General features: G+C 38.1%; 1 protein-coding gene across 1 annotated transcript in view; it reads left to right on the forward strand.

Annotated features, from left to right (window-relative positions):
* USP10 (ubiquitin specific peptidase 10) overlaps positions 1-16,615 on the forward strand; it is a 38,761-nt gene extending 22,146 nt beyond the window's left edge. Inside the window, exons 5-14 of the mRNA XM_015874099.1 lie at positions 2,946-3,037; positions 3,766-3,875; positions 4,313-4,368; positions 5,752-5,855; positions 6,564-6,663; positions 7,661-7,841; positions 11,281-11,446; positions 14,219-14,363; positions 15,003-15,068; positions 16,156-16,615. Of these exons, the coding sequence (XP_015729585.1) occupies positions 2,946-3,037; positions 3,766-3,875; positions 4,313-4,368; positions 5,752-5,855; positions 6,564-6,663; positions 7,661-7,841; positions 11,281-11,446; positions 14,219-14,363; positions 15,003-15,068; positions 16,156-16,343 (1,208 nt within the window). The 3' untranslated portion in view covers positions 16,344-16,615. The remainder of the gene's footprint in view (positions 1-2,945; positions 3,038-3,765; positions 3,876-4,312; positions 4,369-5,751; positions 5,856-6,563; positions 6,664-7,660; positions 7,842-11,280; positions 11,447-14,218; positions 14,364-15,002; positions 15,069-16,155) is intronic.
* Positions 16,616-20,087: the final 3,472 nt, after the last annotated feature.

A 20,087-nucleotide genomic window follows, 5' to 3' on the forward strand; every position in this document is an offset into this window, starting at 1 on the left:
TGTTTCTGTACAGTTTTTTGCCACCAGGTGGGAGCAGCGCCTTTTCTTTTGTCTCTAGTATATTGAAATAGCAATATTCCTTCGCAGTCTTCTTTTGTATCTTCGCTGTTGAGGAGGAGTAGGTTGTTTATCAATCCTTCTCCAGTGGAAAGGAATCCATCTTATTCTGGTTAATTTAGGTGGGAATCATACTCTAGATGACATGCACCTGGTTTCACTATAATACACAGTGCCTTGCTCTGAGGAAAGAGGGAATTTCTTCATTTTCTTCTTTTTCTTTTTTGATGTTAGTCTTGCTTGGAAAGAAGTCCATCAAGTGCTTTGCTTATGCATAAAGATCAGGCATAAATTGAGTTCAACAAGCAAAATTAACAGGTCTTCTGACAGTGAAAGTGTGCAGCTTTCATTTGAGGAGGGTGCTCGAGACACGAGAACACAAATGTCTTTCCCACAGACAGTTGAATTTTGCCAGTGATTACAGGGGGATTAATGGTTCACAGGCACCTTGAAATGAATTTGCTGCTATTTGATTCAGCCTGCAGAAGTCTGTGGCTTCTTAATCCTCAAATGTGAATGAAAGCTCACGGGATAAAGAGGTGAGAATCAGGGCTAGAAGATAAAACACTTGAATAGATTTCATGTCACTCTTTGTTGGGGAAGAATTACTGAACAGTTTTAGTAAGCGGCTGAGATGTGCTGTGAGCATCTGGCAAGGAGTCAAGGGGTGGTCACTTAACTGTGTGCTTTGGTGAGTAGGAATAAATTCAGTGAGGGAATCTAATAAGATATTCTGAATCCTGTTTCCTTGCACTGTTTCTGTTGTGTAGGTGATGGAATTAACAGTGCGTATAAAGTTTGTTTTGCCACAGGCAAAATTTCACATAAAGAACACAAACATTGAAAACGTGAATCAATCTGGAGTGCTTTTAAATTAAAAGGGAGGTAAAATCCAATACAGATAAGTGTGGAAAGGTGTGTCAGAAGTAAGTGCATGCGGACAGTATGAAGGGAAAATGGTTGATAATAGTAGTAGGGAATAAGAGGATATGTTAATTCTAGGGAGTTTATGCATATCCCTAATAAAGTTGAAGGCTAAATTATATTTCCAGTTTGTGTTAATACCAGTTTATGTAGAAAAGATTGAAGATGGCTCTTAGAACTCTGTTGTTAGTAATGGGGACTTGATGAAGAAGTTGGCTCATCCTCAGGCTTTAGTTCTGTAGGGAGATGTAACAGGCAGAGAGAAGAAACATTCAGAAGCCACGTTGTTTCAGCAAGCATGGAAGTTTGGATTTATTTGTTTCAGAAGAGTCTGTAGGAGCACGACAATGGCTCTAACATCAAATATCTGAAAGAAATGCATGAAGACTACAGTGATTCGTTGCTTTCTGAAGACAGTAGCAAGGCAAAAATTACTTCGTTTGTCACAAAGGTTCAATGTCACAGCAAACATGGAAATGTTTTGGGTTTGTTTTCAAACCAGAGCCATGTTCCATAATTACATACCAACAAAAGGGATGTGAGTTCCTTCTGGTTAGTGATGTGTGCTTTATAGTCAGTTCTGACACTCTTAAGAAACTTTCCTCATGATTGTAAGTGTATTTTGCCTTATGATGCTCTTGTAAATATTACTGCCTAATTTTAGATTTGGTATGAAAACGTGGTACGGATGTAATCATGTAAAGCAAAAAATCTTTGTGTTGAAAGAAAACTCACTGCAGTTCCTTTAGACATTATTTAGAAGGCAGTTTTATGACCACAAGAGGATGCTAAAGTCATAGTAATACTTTTATTCAGTGTGACAGGAGATGAGGAAAAATACATTTAACCTGAAAAGTTATTGGTTGACATTAATTAAGAGTTATTCTCATTGTCTTTGTCCTAATTTTCAACAGCAGTTAATTATATTAAGAAGATTGAATGGTGTGGGCAACCCATTTAAACTTTGTTCCATTAGTAATGTATTCTGAAGTTCTTGAATGTTAATAATTTCATGGCAAGTGTGTTTCAACGTGGAAGAGTTTTCATCTGTACCCTTTCAGGTGCCGGGTTCCTTCTGTAGCCAAGCACTGAGATATCTGTCTTGTGGTTTTAATCAGGACTACCACCGTTAGCAGGGACCATGGTCTTAGGAAGCGGAAGCAGAAAGACGTGGGCTTTGTGATTCTGCTACCTATTTTGTTTGTTTATTGCTTTATGCTTTATCTAGTGCAGGATCACCAACCAGCAGACCAGGCTGCTCAGAGCCGCATCCAGCCTGGCCTTGAATGCCTCCAGGGATGGGGCATCCACAGCCTCCTTGGGCAACCTGTTCCAGTGCATCACCACCCTCTGTGTGAAAAACTTTAGAAGCCCTTGTGTTTATTATAAAACCAAATAATCCTCCCAGCAGGCAATTACTATGATTATGTGATTTTTTTTTTTTCCTTTCCTTTTTTTTGTGCAGCTTTGCATGCTGTTTATCCATCTTTCCCAAACTTTAAATGTGCCAAATCCTTGAACAGGTTTTATTTAAGTACCCAAACAATGGGTCAGACTTCTAGGAAGCGCTCCCCTGGTTGCTCTCTATTTCATAATTCTGACAGGCTTCAACTTAGGTGCTGTGGTTTCTCATTTTTAAACTTGTGCCATTGTTGATCTATTCAAAACTGTGACAGTAAGAATTACATTATCATATACTCCTGTAGGTTTTAGAAGCAGTAAAGAAAACACTGCTTAGAAACGTATGCTAATATCTGTCTATCCTGTTTACACTAAGATATTCGTGCTGTAAGATAGCGTCCACTGAAATCTGTAAACTGATGTTATCGTATCAGCTTTATTTGCTAAAGTTTCTGGGAGTCTTGTTCATAGATGTGTATTATTTTGTAATGCCTCAGCAGATAGTTTTGATCACTAGCATGTGCATTTAATTGATGCTAAATGTACCATTTCTTGTTCTGCAGAATTACTGGAAAATGTAAAGCTAGTACATAAGCCAGTGTCTTTGCAACCTCGAGGGCTGATCAACAAAGGAAACTGGTGCTACATCAATGCTGTATCCTTACCTTGGGAAAATTAATGCATAAAAATGTGCTTAATTTCTCTCCATGTTTTCCTGGTTTGATTTGGTAAGTTTTCTAGAAAAACCTTTGGCTTCACATACTGTGCTGCTCTTGTTCAGGTGTTTAATGTCAGCATCTACAAAATCCAAGGGCTTGATGGATCACTGAACCCAGCATCCAGGGTCCCCTGCAGCTGGTTGCTGTCATCTTCACATTGTGTTAAATCTGTATAAATAGTTCAGAACTGTAATTGTCTCGTGATCAGCTTGTGAATTCTTGTTACTTTTACTCTTTGTACGTTGACTGAAGTGGTTCTTTTGTACTTAAAGGAGGTATTCTTCCTCACTGACTTTGTTTAGTCAATTTGGTAGATTAATTTAGACTTCTGTTGGTCTAGGACAGTCACTGTATAATACCGTGATAATCTATTGGCTATTAGTGTATCGTCCTTGTGAATGAAGTGATTTAAAATGAGCCCTTTGCAGTGGAATGGATGACTGGCTTTCACTTGGAATTTAGATGTCATTGAAAATGTTATGTGTTACAAATTGCTGGCATTTTTAGTAGGATTTCTGTGCATTAGCAGCTAATGTTGTGAGAAAAGCCCATCCACTGGAGTCCGTGGATTAAGAATTAGGTTTGCTTATAATCTTTAATATAATTGAATATTTGGTTAATATGCAGGTTGCTTTCTGAATGTTTCCTTAATGCTACTGCTTAGACCCTGCAAGCCTTGGTTGCTTGCCCTCCAATGTATCATTTAATGAAGTCCATTCCAATGTATTCAAAATCACAGCGGCCGTGTACGTCGACACCAATGATAGACAGTTTGTAAGTAGCTCCTTTTTAAAAAAAAATAAAAATAAAAATCAATCTGTTATCTGATTAAGCTTATTAAGAAGTATCTAAGAAATGATTGTTTTCTTAATTAATGAATGCTATTATATAGATACATACAGACTGCCTTTTTTAATGATACTTGGCTTCCATAATGAACTTAGTATTTAATACTTGAGTTGTGAAGGCAAGTATTTCCTATTGCATTAGTATAGTTTTTAATTAGTGTTCTGTGTGCAAAAGTGAGCTGTGAGAACTGACTTCCCATCTCAGCACGTTAGCAATGGTCTGGTTAAGTTTCATTTGGACTTCTGTATTGGTAGCCTAGGATTTTTGGCTGTCAGTAATAAAAATGACCTAATCTTATTTTTTTTTCCCTTTAAGTCTTAACATGCTGCTCATGTGTAGTTGTTCCTTCCGTTCTGTTTCAGTGTTCGTTTAATGAATGAGTTCACTAATATGCCTGTACCTCCTAAAGCAAAACAAGGTGAGTGGGAGGAGGGGGAAAAGTCTTAAAAGCACAATCAGAAAGCTTTGGGGTAGGGATCCATATTGCTTGGTGTAATTCAGACCTTTTAAATACTGATGCTTGATCCCTCTGGGTCTTCAGCCTTTCAGTTTTCTTGATATCTTTCAGTTTGCATTTAGTTTCCTATCAGCCTCTTGTTCATCTTTATTGGTGTTTCATATGAAGAAATGTGTTGGGCTTTGTGTTTGATAGACCAAATGTACAAGCACAGTAAGAATAGGCCTTTATTTTAAGGGTTTGTTTAATCAGTACGTCTTCTGAGAACACGCCCTTCCTAACAAAATTGTTTGGTATTCACTGTATTTATTCCATTTCCTTCTGTATGCATTTCCAGCTGTTTTGTTTAACAGCTTGCTCAATTGTTTTCTTAACTATTCAGCACACACATGACTTCAGAACAAGGAAGGACCATAGTAAATCTCTTAAGCAGTTAGGGAGTGCCTGCAGTCAATGGCTTTTAATTCTTCTGCATCCTATGTGTGTCCTGTAGCAATGTGAAAACTTAGTATATTGTTCTCAATAATATATGTTTAAGGTCAATGACAGTTATGTGGTGAGGAATAGAGTATTTTTCAATGCAAGTACGTTGTTATAGGTTTCGTTATTCTGTCTGTGAACCAAATCTGTTATATTACAAACTTATAGAAATAAAAATCAGTTTCAGGAATGTGTTTATGTAACATTATAAGAAAATACCACGAGGACTTGGTTGCTCCAGTGATTTCCAAACAGTTCAGACATTTCTGTGGTTTGTTGTTTTAAAGTTTTGTTTCTGTAAAACAAATCTTACTGTCTTATGCAACTTATTTTACTTCTAGGTCATTTAAGTTGTGTTTTTCGTTTTCAAGTATATTTTCTGATGCCTTGTATTGCCATTAGGTTGAACTTTTATATCAAATGGGTCATACTGTCTCTTGGTTGGTTTTTTTTTATTCCTTTTTTTTTTTCTTGCAAGAAGGAAAAGTGATCATTAGAATTACAAACAGTTCTTTAAAGCAGAAAAAATTAAATAGGAAAAACATACATGGAAGGAGAATTCTTTGTGTGTGTGATGTTATAGATATTCTTGTGATCTTCATAGTTGAATATAAAAAGCGAGTTTTGAGTTTTCCAGATCATAAGGAAGTCGGTGCAGAATGCTGCTTTCTAAAATGTGTTGTGGATAAGAATTGTACCTTAGGGATCCTGAACTCGGGTTACACAGCTGAAACTATAATAAAACTGTTTATGAAAGATGATTTCAAGTTCCAAAATCTGTAGCATTTATTTCACACATCACTGGTAGAATGTAGAAAAGCTTCTGTGTGCTGGTACTTATATGTATTTCTCTTTGTCTTGCAGCTTTAGGTGATAAAATTGTGAGGGACATCCGACCGGGAGCTGCCTTTGAACCTACGTATATTTATAGACTTCTGACGGTTATCAAGTCAAGTCTGTCAGAGAAGGTGTGACTTAAAAATCTTTGACTTCTGTAGTTGCATCACAAGACAGTCGCTATTGTTAGAACAATGTAAAAGACATACATCAATTTCCGTGCCTAAGTATCTCTAAAATCAACTGTTCGTAGTAGTTATACTGGATTCTCAATGGACTTATATTGTATGAAGGTGTTTATCAGATAAGTTTCACAGTTTGGTGTCAGAATTGTGAGAGAAATAGAAATAGAACAGGATGACCTCTATATTTTTATAGAGGAGTTAACATTGACTTTCATATTAGAAATGTGCAGTTGTTTATTTCTGCTTGGATTTCAGCATGGAATTGTTGGAAGTCTGCTGAGACTTATCCTACTTCAGGTTTAGTTTCAATTTTAATGACAGATAATGACTCAAACCGTCTTTTGGTTTGGGCTTGATTGCAACTGTTGGTGTTAATTCCAAAGGAAGTTGCACAAATATGAACTTGCGTATTACATTTATTAAGTATTTGCTGTCCTGGTAGATTACTAAGTCATGCTGGTTCTTTTTGAAATAGGAATCAACATGTATCACAGTAAAGCTTAAATATTCTTTGACTTTCATAAAACACCATATCCGAAGTAGCTTATAAATTTGCGAAATTAATAGGAAAGCCAGAAGTTGAATCTGTTATATATGCTTCTGTTCTATATGGCATTGTCATGTTTTCGATTACTGAAGAAACATTTTATTCAGGGCAGACAAGAGGATGCTGAAGAATACTTGGGCTTTATTCTCAATGGACTACATGAAGAAATGCTGACCCTAAAGAAACTTCTCTCTCCACATAATGAAAGTTAGTTTTCTTTGTTGCAAACTTTAATTCATTCAAGTATTTGTCTGTAAAAATTTTTCTTCTCTTTTTATGTTAATTATGTAATATAGAGAAGTTTTTGGAGTAGACATTGAGACAGGGATGGAATGCCATATTATCAAGGATTCATTTCTACATTAAAATTGTTTACTGGGGATTTGGCTTTCTCCATGGTAGACTGAAAATAGAAGTGCATTTTGCCACTGTTGGAGATGATCTCTTTTTGGAAGTAGAGACTTCTAGACTAATTCAAAACAACACAGTAAATGATTTCAAAAGTCTTATTGATGAAGATGGAGGAAAGTTTTCTTTGAAGGAAGTGTTAGGACTTGCATGTAGTCTAAAATACCATCTTATTTTACAGTGGCTTTACGTTTGTTTCCCCCTTTAAAAATGAAACAAAACACAGTTAACCTTAGCCAAGTGTAGAGTTCAGGTCACCAGTTACCAATTTCTCTTTCACAGAGTAGAAATTTTTTATGATATAAAATGATCATTCAGTATTTTGTTCTCTGACTGTGTGCTAAGCCTTCTTTAGCCTCCTGACTTTGGCACTTGAAAAGAAAATATTTGCGAAGCCTTGGGTTCTCTGTAAAATATCTGCGCAGAAAAGGAGTTGTATTTAATAATGCCATAATTATGCTTCCAGAGTAACACTTCGCTTTCTATTTTTCTACTCTATAAACTTTATAACTAAAAATATATGAAGCTTTATTAGAAAACTGCATCTATTTACATACAGTCATTAGTGAGCTGCATTCTGTTCATACATGGATATGCCGAGGTGCGAGAGGACCAGGAATAATATATTCATTCTCATTCATGTTTTCAAATCTGTGCTCTATGAAATCTGGGTAATCTCTGAAAGCATTTTATCTTCTGAAAATAATTAATATCTTTTTTCCTTTTAAGTTCTGTGTCTGTTTGCATGTTTTATTTGAAAAAAAACAAGCACAAACCTATTTTTCTTCACTTTAAGAGCTCTCTGTTTCCAATGGCCCTGAGGTTCAGACTGTTCATGAGGAAGAGGAGCAAGATGAGCAAGGAGAAGGCAGTGAGGATGAATGGGAACAAGTGGGACCTCGCAACAAATCCTCTGTCACTCGACAGGCTGACTTTGTTCAGACTCCAATAACTGATATTTTTGGTGGTCACATAAGGTAGGCTCATATTAAAAAGCTGTTGTGACTGTAGCTTGCTTTGCCCTCATTAATAATTTCTACCTCTGCTTTTATTGTTATGTTTTTCACACAGAAAACAATTTTTTTTCAGTCTTGAAAGATGAACATTTCTTCCATGAAGCACTTGTTAGCAAGTGAAGCAGAGTTAGGTTAGAATAATAGAAAAGAAACTGATCCAAAATATTCTGTGAATTGTTGTAGAGTCTGAATCATTTTAGTGAACAAAAGTCCTGAATTGTTTACAGAGGTAGAGTTTGAAATGCATGCTTTATGTGTTGTATTTAAAGAGTTCCAGAAAACAAGTGCACGCCTATCCAATTCTTGTGGCCTCACTCCATGCATAGTGAGTTCAGCTAAGAGTTAAACCCAGTCTGTAAAAGAATTGAAAGAATAAAAAGAATTGTTAACCTCTGGTTGTTTAAACACATGTGCTTCCCGGAGGCACAGCAGTTACACATAATAGTTAATAAATCAAACGTTAAAGACGAAAGAAGCTTGGAAAAATGTAAATGGCTACAAGATGGTACAGGAATGAAAAGAATGTGGGACATAACTTATATTCAGGTCTGATGCCAGAGGAAGGCAGAAAGTAGATAGTGAAGGAATATGTTTTTGAAAGCTTTTCCTCATTACTTGTTTGGAGGGATGTATAATTTAAAACGAAAGCAATGTAAACACGTAACTAAAAGCATATTCCAAAACAAAAATGCTAGACTTGAAGAATTATTTTTAAATTGGAGGCAGACACTTAATTGCTGGTGTTTGACTCCATGTGTTGCCAGATATTCAGTCGAGAGGTGTGAATAATGTGGGCTCGTACCTTCTGCCTATGAAATGTGCTGAAATTATTCCTTAGGGATTTGAGTCAGACAGCTGGCAAATATAACGATACTTTCCGTAAAAGTTGGCAGGCAAGCATTTTACCTATTGCAATTCCACGTTGATGGTATCTTCATATACCCAACGTATTGTTAACACTCATAGTAATTTTTATCACGATTGGAATCTAGGTCTATGTATGGTTTTGTTAGCATTCTCTACATATTCTGAATTTAATATACTGTCTTCTGCAGAAATCCAGAGAAAATAATGTGGAGGTAATATTGAATAAGGCAAAAACTTGCAATGAGCAACAGAACCACACGGTCACATCTGTTGTCTGCTTCCACCACACCCATTTTATTTAGCCTCCAAACTAGGTCACACCATTTACCGCAGAAACAGTATCTCCTGTTGTGATGCTGGAAAGCTTCCTCTTCTGAGGCTGAGGGTGGAGATAGAAAGGGTTGAATGCAGAAATGTCGGTACAAATCTACCAAATGAAAGCATCAGAAATTGGAAGTAATGAAATGGAAAAAGCCTGGAATAAAAAACATGGTATGGATTGGCACCTTCTGGCCTGGGTGACTTTAAGTGCTCCTTGGGTCTGCTCACTGCAGAGCTCTTACAGTATGTGAGATTGACAGCAATGCATTTTCCAGTGACCAATAGAAATTTCTGATTATTCTATTAAGTAATTAATCGTAGAATCATAGAAAGGACCACAATGCTCATCTCGGTTCAACCCCCCTGCCATGTGCAGGGTCACCAACCAGCAGACCAGGCTGCCCAGAGCCACATTCAGCCTGGCCTTGAATGCCTCCAGGGATGGGGTATCCACAATTAATCTGTGGAAAACCAAAGACCTGCAAAGGTTTTGCTGTCAAATCCATTCCTGTATTACTTTTTGAAGAAACTTTTGCCATAGTAACTAAAAGAAAAAAGAGCTTTTCATTAATGCTATCATTTCAGAATATCTTCTGTATTAGTAATTTAATCTTTAATACATGGCCTTGGTAGCAGTTTTCTAGTGATCATTGCACTAAATAATGGTTAGCTCTAAAAGGGGCTGGGAAATGTATCCAAAAGCAGCAAGACTTAAACAGTGCAGGGTTTGTTTATTGAAACACTGCTCTTGCCATGTGTTGAAGGTTTTGTCCTTAAATATAGCCAAGGAGGAAGCGTTAAGTGAAATAAACATGGTACTGTTTTTCATATGCTGTCTTTCCTCTGAAGGATATATATGTGCCAGTCTAAAGATGCATCGACTGCATGTTGCTGCTTTGGGGTATTGCCAGAATTGCAGGAGCTCTTTTGATAGGAGTTGGCAGTAATCGCACCTTTATGTTAACATTTCATACGCTATTGAGAGAAATTTCAGCCTGCCTGCAGGAATTACGGCTGTGTTAATTATCTCATCGCTTTCAAGCTTTGTGGGACACTGTAATGAGCTTAAGAATATAATAAGCAATTTATTTCTTCAGCTGCATAAAATCACTTTTTTTTTAACAGCTGGGACTTTTTAATGCAAGTACTGCTTTCAAAAGAAAGTAAATTCTTGAGCCATGTTTGATAGTTTTCAGGGAAAACAGGAAGAGTACACTTAGTGCAGTGATGCAGCTGAAGTTGAAGCCACATTACTGAAAGGCTGCAGCTGAACGCCCTACAAAAAATACCTCATGCCCCATGTTTTACCACTTCAGTTCTTCCTAAAGTCTCCCATATTTCTCTACAGAGGAGTGCATGGACATAGTCTGGATATGGGAAATGTTGGAAGGAAAAGGAAACGCTGATCCTCAACGGAGGATAGTTTGGATTTCCTATGGCCAGTTCTAACCAAACAATTTAAAGTGACCATGAGACTGGACATGGTGAAGTGACTGAAATAGTCACGTGTTTAATTTCATAATCTGGACTTGGTTGTTATTTTTTACAGCAAAACATAAATTGGAGATGGATCAGTACTTTGAGTTTCTGATCACTTGTTTATTGAAGCATAATTTCAGGAATCTGATGTGAACAGAGATGATTTTAAAGTCTCCCTGCAAAAAGAGCTGGCTTCCTAACATACTTTCCAGACATATGTATGTTTCCTAGAGCAGAGGTATTTTTGTGGTTAGCAGTATATTAACAAAAGATAGAAGCCAGGGTAGGAACGCAGTTAGGTAAAGCTTCATAAATCAACTTTGGCTGCGCTTTGCCATGAAACACAGAAGTGTTTTGTGTTTTTTTTCATTTCAGAATAGAAGTTTAGTTGATCGCAATATGTTTTAATGTGTCCCAAGTTGCAGACCTTTAAAGGCATGGCCAAGCACTTCTTTGCTTCAGGTTCTTTAAGTGACTGATGCTTATCCAGAATTGTTTAAATACTTGCATAAACAAAATAATTGAAATATAATTCCGTTCGGTGTGCTCTGAGGAGTTATGAAACTGATTTTACTTGCATTAAAGTGGATACTTGCTATTGAAGCTAGTATTTGTATGTTTTGTTCAGGTTTAACTATCTGCAAGGTGGACGCTGATTTCTTCTTAATTGAAGATTTTTGTATTGTTGAAAATTACTTTCCTTTTTTACATTCAATTTTTGCTCTTTCCGTAGATCTGTTGTTTACCAACAGAGTTCTAAAGAATCTGCTACGCTGCAACCTTTCTTCACCCTGCAGCTGGATATCCAGTCTGACAAGATACGCACCGTCCAGGATGCATTGGAAAGTTTGGTGGCAAGAGAGTCTGTCCAGGGTTATACCACAAAAACCAAGCAAGAGGTGTGTTCTGTTGACTTGTTTTTACAGTCAAATATTAGAAGTTCTTTCAAGGGTTTTTACTCAGCTCTTGTTTTACAAATAGTTTCTTGAACTCGTACTCCTGGTGTTAATAAAAAAGGTGCTAACCTTCTTGGTGTGTTGCAGCAGTAGAACATAATACATTTGAATACATACAGTGAAAGGCATTCAAGGAAGAGAACCAGCTCTTAAACAAAACTGTGCTTGTAAATTAGAATGTTTTCTGAAGATTTTACTTGAACATATTAAATTAACAGGGTAAACTGTGATAATAATATGTACTATTATAAGTAAAATGGCTTTAGCTTGTCTTAACATACTCATTCCTGAGGATTGCCAGGACTCTTAAACATAAAATCTGGTTTATGTTTTAGAGGCTGCATAGAAATGCAAGCATTAGGTCTTTCTTTTCTTAAGAAGTTGTCAAAAGAGCTGTTCTTATGTTACAAATTATAGTGAAAACACTGAACACAATGAAAATTACTATGTACAACATCCTGAAAGCCAAAATCTGTTGTGAAGAAGCATTTCATCTTCATTTTCTTTATGGGGAACTCAGAAACTGTTGAAGCTAAAAAAAAAAAAAAAAAGTCTTATTTAATTACTCTTGTTTTTATTCTGACTTTTTTAGATCTGAATTGTATTATTATCAAGTTGTGGGCATAAGCCGTAGTTACAACAATAATCTTCCAAATGCATGAACGATTTCTTAGTTTATTTTTCTAATCATAAGATTTTTGTGTTAATGTAAGTAGGAAATAATCAGACTCTCATGCAGTGTTTGAAAATAAATAGGTGTTTTATGCAGGTGTTTGAAGAGGAATGACATTCTGTAGGCCATTCTCATTCTTTTTTGGTCTTGCAGATCTGTTTAAGTCTTGAATGTTTCAACACCAAATACATATAAAAGCTTAATTTTTAACTAGAAGTGGCCTTTTTCTTATTTGCAGACCTGTTCGCATTTTGTAGCAGTAGTGAAGACTTGAGTAAGAAGCTAGCCTTTCCTCATTTACTTTTCCTGCTTACCTTCCACAAACTCCTTAGGAGTCTTCACATTCTCTGTAGTTCTCAGACTGCTTCTTGAGGCTTACACAAATATTTTCTTGGGACTCTGCTCAGTGTTCGCTAAGCAAATGTTTGGAGCACTTCTTGCTGGTGATGTTGCTACCAGAAACCAGGTCCCCTGGTGGTCAGGGTAGCAGGTTGTGTGCTGGGTCCACAGCCTGGCACCAGAGCACAGCGCTGCTGTGATCTGCGATCTAAGCTGAGATTCTTGGTGAGGCACAGCTGAGTTGCAGATGCATGTTCCCAAACACTAGCTCAATGATTGAGAGAGGAGAACAGCAGCTGCTTGAACCACTGCATTGGTATTCTTCTGTGTCTTCCTATCTTGGTCTGGGCTTGGACCTGTGAAGCATTTGGGGTTGGTTTGTTGGTTCCTCACAAAATTGAATTCAGATTTTAGATTGAGAAGACTCAATTCCAGGAAAATATTCAAATAGTGATAATTGTCTGAATCAAGAGTAGTTTCATTTATATAAAGCCTTTCCAGATTTGCTCCATGAAAACAGCCGCTGTTCCATGCTAGAACACATGCAGTATGCAAACTCTCCTATGTTCATAGGAGAATTGTGTGCACCTCTTGTCGCATCTTCTCTTTCAGAGTCTGCCTTAGAGCTTCTTTTTTCTGCGTGTTATTCCTGGAAGATGGATGGGTGGGTGCCAGCAGGCACTTATTGAGTGGAAAAGAACAGGGCCCTGTTTGGCCTGCAGGTTTAAAAAAACAACAAAAAGCACACAAAACCCCTCTCTTGAGGCTCAGAGAAGCTGCCACTGTTGCCCAGTGGTTAGATGGTTTTTGGATGCAGAAAGGCATATTTTGAACCCTTAAGATGTAGGTGAAGTTTTACAGTTAGTAGAGACTATTTCTGTTTCACATGTTAAATTATTTCTTGTAAAAAGTATCAGCTCAAATCCTTGAGGAAATCGTGTACCCTACAAAACCTGCTTGCTTCAGTATCATGAGAGCAATAAATTTTAGTATTCAAGCTTAGAAGAGTTTTTCCTCAGGATTTTCTATTCCATGCTCAGTAGCAGAAGCAGATCCTCTGTTGGAATACAGTATGCTGATGATTTACCATAAAGAGGATACAGGTGATTTTTTTTTTTTTCCTAATCTGGAAACTTAGAGAAGCCTAAATCAGTTACTTGGAGAATTTTTGGTTTTAGTTCAGAATTTCTAGGAAGAGGAAGCATTTTTGTTCTGCAGTTTGGAGCCCAGTTTTACATTTCCAGACAGTAACTTTTTGGGCTACTTGGATGTAACTATATAGAAGTCAGTATTTAGTAAATAAATGTGGCTTTAACTCATAGTTTTTTCTCTGTATTTCCTTCAGGATCTTTACAGAACCTGGTATACCTTTTAACAAAAGAAACATCATTCATTACCGAAACCCTCCATAACTCCTGACCATCGTGACACTCGTTTTTAGATAGCTTATTTAACAGCTCACTTTGTTTTTCAAGGGAATTCTTGAACATCAAGTACCTCGTTGATTTTAAATTGTTTTTAAACTGTTACATTACTAGTATCTTACTGTCAGATATCATAAGCTGTGTTATAAACTGCCTTACGCTGTGCAGACTTTTTTCTTTGTGCGAGTGTCTCTAAAATCAAATACTTCTTCTTTTTAAGTAGCAATTCTGAGCAGTCAACAGAAATCATTTTTAATTCGTCTTTTTCTGTATTTTTAGGTGGAGATCAGTCGAAGAGTGACACTAGAAGAACTCCCCCCTGTCCTTGTTTTACACCTCAAGAGGTTTGTTTATGAGAAGACGGGCGGATGTCAGAAGCTTATCAAGAATATTGAGTATCCTGTTGATCTGGAAATTAGTAAAGGTAAAGATGTCTTCTTTAACAGAAGTTTCCCCGGTTTTGGGAAGGGGTAATGTTAACTCCTTAGCTTGTTGTACCTGTGTGTTTCAGTTCTCTTCTTTGCTTCCAGCTTTGTGCACAAGATTTCTTCTCCATGGAGGGTATTGCCACCTAGAAATGTAGTAGTTTTGCTGAATATCTTTTCTGAAGGGAAAAAAAGCACAAAAAGAGTATGTTTAGGAATCTGGAGATTGAGCCTTGACAAATCTGACATTGCCTGTATATCAGCTTGAAATAAGAATATTGTGTATTTCTTATATCAGGCAAAGAACTTTATGGTGAATGATCTTATAACCTTTGTCACATCCTAGACATTGAGTTGGCCACGTGAGAGCTTCCTGCAGACGTATGGAGTAATGTGGTAGGCTGATGAGGACAAATACTAGGAATGACCCCTGAATGAAGGACGTGTCCATACTTAGGGCTGTTGCCAAACAGTGCTGTGTGTTTTTGTGTCAATTTCAACCTAAAATTGATAGTTGTATACATTTTAGATGAGATTTCTCTGTTTATACTAACGTTGATTTCTGTTAGAAATCTCTGTTAAAACTGAATTTCTGAATTTACTGACTGTTGCCTTCATGACTCTTTTTCCTTCTCCAGAGCTACTGTCTCCTGGTGTGAAAAGTAAGATTTTTAAAGGCCAAAGAACCTACCGGCTCTTTGCAGGTACTTTATCTATATTCCTCATGTCCCTGTAGTGCAAATACCAATTCTACACGTAGAGTTCTAGAAACCTGGATTGCATAATATTTTCTTATTTATTACAAAATTATTTTAAAGTTAAAATAGTTTATGGGTGTCAGATTCTCTTATTTAGTGATATATTTTATTTTTTTTTTCATGCTCATATACCCCTGTAATGCTGCATCTGTATTTATATGCTGACTCTTCCAGCTTGAAACTCACACAAAAAGTTCTTCAGTAGATCCACATTAAAAAAGCAAATAGATGGGAAATTGATAGATAGGTAGATTGAGTCCAACCACAGCCCAACCATCCTGCCCTAACTGACAACCCTCTACTAGGTTGTGTCCCTGAGCACCAAATCCAAACAGTTTTTAAACACGTCCAGTAATGGTGACTCAACCACCTCCCTGGGGAGCCCATTCCAGTGCTTAACAACCCTTTCTCTAAAGAGGTTTTCCCTGATATCCTACCTAAACTTACCCTGGTGCAACTTGAGGCCATTTCTCCTTGTCCTGCCACCAGTGAGAAGAGACTTTATAGTTTTCTTTAATAGACTGTTGTGTAGATTGTTCAGATTTATTCTTTTTTCAGTGAATTGCTTAATGCTTTATGGCACTTTTCATTGTTAATTTACTTCAGTGTCCTTCAGAATCATTAGATTTGGTATGTCGGAGAGACATTACGTAGTACTGCCTGGTTGAATCATGGGTATGTTATGAAGAAAGCAGAATGTGACTTTTATTCTGTGCTTTTATGTGGCAGTGGGTATTCATAGAATCACAGAATGGCCTGGGTTGAAAAGGACCACAGTGACCATCCTGTTCTAACCCCCTGCTGTGTGCAGGGTCACCAGCCACTAGACCAGGCTGCCCAGAGCCACATCCAGCCTGGCCTTGAATGCCTGCAGGGATGGGGCATCCACAGCCTCCTTGGGCAACCTGTTCCAATGTATCACCACCCTGTGGGTGAAAAAATTCCTCCAAATATCCAACCTGAAACTCCCATCTCAGTTTAAAACCATTTAATGTGTAGCGTACACACGCATCACAAATTTCTCTTTTCACAGTTGTTTATCATCATGGCAACAGCGCAACTGGTGGCCATTACACTACGGACGTCTTCCAAATCGGGCTCAACGGCTGGTTACGCATCGATGACCAGGCAGTGAAGGTGATCAACCAGTACCAGGTGGTGAAGCCGTCTGCAGAACGCACAGCCTACCTCCTGTACTACCGCCGAGTTGACCTGCTGTGAAACTTCTCCTTCTTACGCTGTGTGTGCAAGATACCTGCTTTGTAGAACGCCAACTATCACTTAACTTTTTTTTTCCTTCTCCTGTAAATGCTCTTCTGAGTGAATCTCTTTTTTTTTTTTTTTTCTTTTCTTATCTTTCTTTTTCCCTTGCAACTATGGGATAGAGTGAGAAAGGAAACTACCCTGGGTTTGTGCACAACGTAGTTTGCGTTGACGTTGACTTAGCAGAATGGAGTCGCTGGGTTGAAAGACTCGAGTCTCGTGAATCACAAAAATTACAAAAAAAAAGAAAAAAATTAAAAAGAATAGTTTAAAAAAAAAAAAGATACTGAATTAATGCTGAATCCTAAGATAATAAACAAGGGATTTGCATTTGATTCCCACTTTCTAATTGCGTAGTAGAAAAAAAACCCTGCACCAGCAACAGAACTTGTAGATTTCTGTGAAAATGTTTTATCTTTACTTAATTAAAATAAAAAAATAAGAAAAAAAAATAAGAAAAAAAAAAAACGAAAAGCGCTCTCTGCTCTCCCCCCCCAATAGTTTTTGATAAGTGAGTAAAATATGAGCCAATGTGTATGAGATGGAGGTGGTCCTGCGTGCTTCGAAAACGGACAGACGTACCAAATGCAGAGTTGCTGGTTCCTAATAGGAAGACACGTTTTAATAATTGTGTGATGAGAAACTGCTTAAGTACACATTGCAGATCAACTATTTGGAGTTAAGATGTTAGTCTATATAGATGGGTGATCGTAACTTTATTGCTATTATGAAATTTCAAACTGCATTTATGCTTCTGTGTACATGAAATTTAAGAAAAAAAAAATGGGCAAAATAATTAAGGTTGATATTTCTTTAAGTCTGCTTTGTTTAATTTTGCTGTCTGCTCTCCTATAATGTTGAGTTCCTAATTGTACACAGTTTAGTGATATCTAGAAGTATAAAGTTGTCGCCCATCAATAAAAGTCACAAAGTTGGTTTAAGGTGGTGTGTGTTTGTGTGGGTTTTGTTTTTCTTCCAGAGTAACTTCTAGCCTTGAAAACTCCTAAACATTGCCTTGTTGCTCTTTTGACAGGGTGCAGGTGGTGGTGCTCAAATGAAGTGCAGATGCTTTTTGTCTTTAACAGCTCATTGGAACTTCAGAAGTGTTCCTATTTGGCACTGAGATGTAACCAACCCCAAAGGAGAGGCTGCAGCCCACGGGGAGTGAATCCTCCCTGTGTCCTACGTGAAAGGCTGGCAGGGATGCAGGGATGCCAGCCTTAATGGTTCTGCAGAAGGTGATGTTAGGTTTTTCAAGAGAAAGGAAGCAGCTCTGTAAGTGCCTTAGGTTGCAACACTTGTCTGTTGACGTGGGCTTCCCTCTTGTGTTTTCTGCCCAAACAAAGCAAGAATTAGTCACCTTACAAAAGACAGGAAGCTTATTCATGGCTGCTTCCTGCGAAAAGTAAAGTGATGGTGAGTCCAGATGCATTTACCATGCAGGGCTGTGCTGGTGCGTGCATAGCTCCTACAATAGGAACCAATGAGCTGCTGGGGCAGGGCAAGCCCAGCTGATGTGTACAAGACTTTTCTATGCTGTTCTCTTGTAGGAATGACTGCTGCTCAGTTGAACTGCAGAACTCCTATTTTTGTGCTGCCAGAAGATGGAGTGCATTAATCTGGTGTTCATTTGCATCTCCAGCAGGTTGTGAAATGGTCATTTCTGGTAACAACAGACTTGCTGTGCTCCTCTTACCATTGCAGTGACCACTTCAGAGACACAATGGCAGCACCTTCCTACAACACTTCACCTTGCAGTGCCACAGCATCATTTGAAATGAGCATCTCACCCATCCATATGTTCCAACTGAAAGGGCAGGTTGTGGGTCCTTGCAACAAAGGGTGGTTTTGACCAATGTCCCCCAAAAGTTTGAGCTTATGGGTAGAATGCTAGATAACCTAAAGCTTTTCTGTTCAGAAAAGGCCCACGTAGGCCTGTTGTCTATATATTGTCTCTAAACTAAGGAACTGAAGCTCCCCTTAGGTGTTAAATAAATGAATGCAGTTGGAAAATACTGAAGGAACAGAAAATGCTGTAAGAAAAGAGAGTTTTCATCTTCAGAGAGAGCTAGAGAAGTGCAGTTTGCTCCATCTCTGTGCATTTGGTTGTTACAGACAGGTTGCAGGTGTTGTTAATTATGAATGAGTAATGGCCAAGTGTAAAGGCAAGCACTGAAATCCTCAGTGGGGAATGGAGGTTGTTCAGCTGGTATTAATTTCTTTGGTTTTCGGTAAGGGTGTTACGAATGCACTTGTTGCTGAAATCTGTCTTTCTGCAGAGTGTTACTCAAAAGGGGAAAAAGCAGCCTGAGCCATGGGGCAAAGTCTGATAAACACACACCACCACAGTTTCTTTTCCTTATTAAATCCTTCCGCCCTTCCAAACTTTGCAGCCCTCTGATTATTTGCTGTGTTGGCAGTTATGTAAAAGAAGGAAAACTGCGCCAAACTCCCCCGGATGAAAAGCATTGGCTGAGATGCTGTTAGAAGAATCTCAGAGCATGAATTGGGAACAGTTTGATGGGCTGGGGGAGAAAAGCTCCTGATACCTGGAGCTCTTTGGGAACAAGAGAAGTTGTGCCTTTCGTTTTGCAGTTATCTAAGAGATTGTAGCTTTTAATAATTAAAGAAACTGCTTCTTTTTCACTTATTGCTAAGCAGGTCCCTTCTCATAGGGCTCCCCCACATGTACATGTATGCAGACCACTGCAGAGGGCAGTGGTGGCACACTCGGATGGTTCCATGTGTGAATGACTCCAAGCATCTGAATGTAGCTCCTATGGCACACTGTGAGTGTTCCAAGGGTGTTCAGGGGTTCCTGTGTTACAACCCTTGGCTTTTATGGCCCTAGGGATATGGGGAGAGCTTTAGCAAATGCACAGAGGGGGCTTGGTGGTTGTGGTTGCAGTTCTGGGGTGTAGGATCTCTGAAGATGAGGGTCTGGTTTATGTTTCTGAGCTGGTTGGATCTGAAGACCTCAACTGGTTGTTTCCTTTTGAAAGGAGGAGTAAAAAGGAGGAAAAATGGAAATAAAAAGAGGGGGGCGAAGGGGATAAATAGGAAAGAAAAGGAGGAAAGATGGAGGGGGGGAAAGGAGGAAAAAAAGGATTGAAAAAATGGAAAGTATAGGAAAGAAAATGGGAAGAGGGAAAAGGGGGGAAGGAAAGTTGGCCCCTCACATTCAGCAATTGACTTCTTGACATTTCTGTGGCTTTTCTTCTAATTTCTTCATCTTGCTGACCGACATTTTAGCTTGACCATTGTCTGTATGGCATAGAGTATGAAGGTTTAAGTCTCCAGATGTTTTCTCCTATAGTTTCTCTCCAGCTGTGTTATCCCATTGCACCCCTCAGTGTTGGAGCCAGATATTGCAGGTCTGTACCGTGGCTTTGGGTCTGTTCCCCATTCTTCACTTTGCTACAGTCCTGGTATTGCTGAGCCCATATTGAAATAAGAAAGAATGGGGAATTTAGGTTGAAAACCAAGACGTGCTGTCTGCGTGTTCAATTAGGGGTGAACAGCAAAATCTGTGTTTCTCCCTATTCATTGGATATTACATTAAAAGCGCCCTCTCCTAATATGTACTTACATATACAGCCTGCTTTATGTGGCTTTTACCACACATGAAACCGAGACGTTATAATCAAGGCCGTAATAACGCCGAGTGATTAAAAGCAACTTCTGATTGTTTTGGCTTTGGTT

Source organism: Coturnix japonica, chromosome 11, assembly GCF_001577835.2.
Source record: "Coturnix japonica isolate 7356 chromosome 11, Coturnix japonica 2.1, whole genome shotgun sequence".
Lineage (NCBI taxonomy): Eukaryota > Metazoa > Chordata > Aves > Galliformes > Phasianidae > Coturnix > Coturnix japonica.